Source organism: Alternaria incomplexa (assembly GCF_024043165.1).
Source record: "Alternaria incomplexa strain BMP 0042 chromosome Unknown scaffold_15, whole genome shotgun sequence".
In the NCBI taxonomy this organism is placed as follows: domain Eukaryota; kingdom Fungi; phylum Ascomycota; class Dothideomycetes; order Pleosporales; family Pleosporaceae; genus Alternaria; species Alternaria incomplexa.
In genome coordinates, this window is record NW_026249864.1 from 906,340 (window position 1) to 909,197 (window position 2,858).

At 51.0% G+C, this 2,858-nt stretch overlaps 2 protein-coding genes across 2 annotated transcripts; one reads left to right on the forward strand and one right to left on the reverse strand.

Annotated features, from left to right (window-relative positions):
• Window positions 1-267: 267 nt before the first annotated feature.
• Window positions 268-646, forward strand: J4E90_009377 (uncharacterized protein; the record flags this gene model as incomplete). The annotated part of the gene is made up of 2 exons (XM_051438896.1): window positions 268-273; window positions 335-646. 2 exons carry the CDS (start codon window positions 268-270, stop codon window positions 644-646), a joined length of 318 nt encoding a protein of 105 aa, XP_051287559.1.
• A 1,420-nt stretch (window positions 647-2,066) lies between these two features.
• Window positions 2,067-2,421, reverse strand: FPR2 (Peptidyl-prolyl cis-trans isomerase fpr2; the record flags this gene model as incomplete). The annotated part of the gene is given in 2 exon segments (XM_051438897.1): window positions 2,067-2,393; window positions 2,413-2,421. The coding sequence occupies 2 exon segments, from the start codon at window positions 2,419-2,421 to the stop codon at window positions 2,067-2,069; spliced, it is 336 nt and encodes a 111-aa protein (XP_051287560.1).
• Window positions 2,422-2,858: the final 437 nt, after the last annotated feature.

The window sequence follows — 2,858 nt, forward strand, 5'->3', positions numbered from 1 at the left end:
ATCATTACCGATGTCCTCGTATCACTAATTCCAGCCTGGGTCCTCTACGATCTACGAATGCCTTTGAAGAACAAGGTGTTCGTGATAGGGTTTCTCTCGCTGCCACTTACCGTGACAGCTATTGGCTGCTACCGTCTACACAAATTCGTCGAGGTTATGGCGTTGCCCACGATTTACGTCGAGGACCCCTACAACATACGAAGCGTGTTGTCAAATGTAGAAGCCAATCTGGGTGTAATTGCCGCGTGTGGCCCAGCGATCAAGTGGATGCTGGTAAGATTCTCCCTGTGTACGAAGATGAGATCAGTGCTGACTGCCCATCTCTATTATCCAGAGCCGTTTCATTCCTTACTTCGATACCAGTCCGAGCAGGAATCCATTCCCGCCAAACTCATTCCCACGCTTCCAATGGCGCACACGAGAGAGTATGAAGGGGGCCGTCGACATCGAGCTGCAAGAGCATTACATCGATACCAATAACGATGATCAACACGACGCAAGCCGCGACCGGCAGTTCACAACCATCAGTAGCGACAGCCAGAAAACAGCGACGGCACAAGACAAGGGCGATGTGATGATGATGGAGGAACCAGGGCTGCACTTGCAAGTGAACAAGCCCAAGCCTTCTTTCCAACCTGGCAACTGAGGCTCTTACGTCTTTTCCTAAACTTCAAACGTGCATTCCTGTCGCAATCACGTTTGGTCTTTGCATAATGGCTGGTCTTTGCACCAAAGGAGGCGCTTCTTCTCTGCCGCTGTACTCCTGTTCATACCTAGGTAGCTTCAACCGCCTCTGAAGCATCTATCAGATGCAGTTCGTTTCCCTCCGTAGGGTCAACAACGTGCATCGAGACTCGCGAGTCGGAGGCGGCGTATACGATGTGTCTTTGCGACGAATCTGGAACGGGAGCTGGCATAGATGCAGGCTCAAATACATTGGTCTTGTAGGTATTACATCACACTTGATAAATCCATGATTTTGACTGCGTCAATCTTATGATCGCATTCAAACCACTTCAGCCTCGGGATTGAATGCCTAGTCATCGCATTGCGGCTCGAGCACAGCTACCATTTAATGACTTTGTTTATGGTGATGAGGGCATGGGTCTATCGAGCGCCAAGCAACGCAACACCGCTCATCATGTGTGCTGAGCGCGCCTGCTTTCATAAGTTCAAATGAACAGATCTGCACCGGAAGGTGCTATTTTACAAAATGTGTCTTGTTCTGCCTTCTTTTTTGGCTTGGATAGAAGAACGTCGCAGTCCTTCGGAAATGCGTCAAGCTCGTTCACTTCCTCGACTACGAGCGCCTTTGTCTTCGACCCTTTGTCATGACCTTCTTGCCTTTGACCCTTGGACGAGCGATGAGGCGGTCTTGCTGATTGCAACTACAATGGCGATCATGTGTTTGATCTCAGAGCGAACGTCTGGGGTTTTGACCTTGTCAAGAGGGCTTCAGTATGGAGGTTGGTGCGGCGAAGGGGATTTTAGCATACTGAACGATACCCTGGATTGGAGAAGGATGGCATCTTGCTCGTTCGTGTAGAAAGATTAGTGTGGGGAATGCGTGCTGATTAGTGCACGCTGTCTGTCAAGTTGCAGTATGGTAGTAGCAGAATATACTTTGACGGGACTGATAGAACTAGAAAAACACGAACGTTAGCTTGCAGAACGTCGACTAGAGCTACGGTAAGTGCGGAATGTCCAAAGGTGAAGATAAAAGCGGACACAATTGTGTTAATGTTCAACAATAACATCCAACTGGAAACTAGAATTACGCAGATCTGGAAAATACAGGAAAGTCGTCGAGACGGCAGACTCAACGGATGGTGAACCAAGGAGTTGAAGATCCAATGGGTTGAAGGTCACGGTCAGGATTGACATGAGTCACATCATGTTGATTCTACTATAGCAGCAAGGCGCAGCCTGCCTACGGGACCTCGAGTTTATTCTCACACGTACAATGCTATGTATGTGCAAATAGTCATCTCAGACCCTGTTACAACTCCTCTTTGTCAACGCCGTCAATGGAGACCAACTCCGACTCGAAGACTGTCATACGTCAGTCAATGTATTCGCCGTGTGTCCCAATAGCACTTACTCAAGACGCTGTTGGCGGGGATGGGGCCAGCACCCCGCGAGCCATAGGCCCACTCAGGCTGGATTGTGAGCTTCCTCTTTTCGCCGGGGCACATGTCTAGCAGGCCTTGGTCCCATCCCTTGATGACTTGACCGGTACCGACGGCGAAGGACAAGGGCTGGCCGCGGTTGTATGAGGCGTCGAATTCGCTGCCGTCGCTTTCGAGGGTGCCGCGGTAGTGGACGTTGACCTTGTCGCCGGCCTTGGTCTTGCGCACGCAGTTGGCTTCGGTGAGGACTTCGGTCTTGAGATGCTGTACAAGGCGTTAGCACGCCATGCATGCCGTATAGCTTCGCGGGGTGTTACTTGCCTCGTTGTTGACAATCTCGCCAGCGAGAGCGGCCGTAGCCAAGGCGAGGATGAGGGTGAGCTTCATGCTGACGTCTATGTATAGTGAATTTGCTTTTCGGACACTCCACGGATGTCTATGAAGCAACCTTGGAAGGCGACGTTGCAATGGCGGCAGGTGGAGTGTCTATGTGGGGGATACATGTGGCGCCAAGCGGTAATGTGGCCCAAACCATATGCAGGGACCTTGGGGACGTCATTGGATGTCGCTAGCGTCATTTTATAGCATCGAAAAGACTACGGACCCAATACCTACTTCTCTGTCTTTCGCGCTCAAGCCCGAGGGGTCTTTTCGCGACGGAACTTTGGTTGTGTACATTGGGGGGGAGATATTCGGTAACGGTGGCTCCCACCGGCACCTCATACAAGG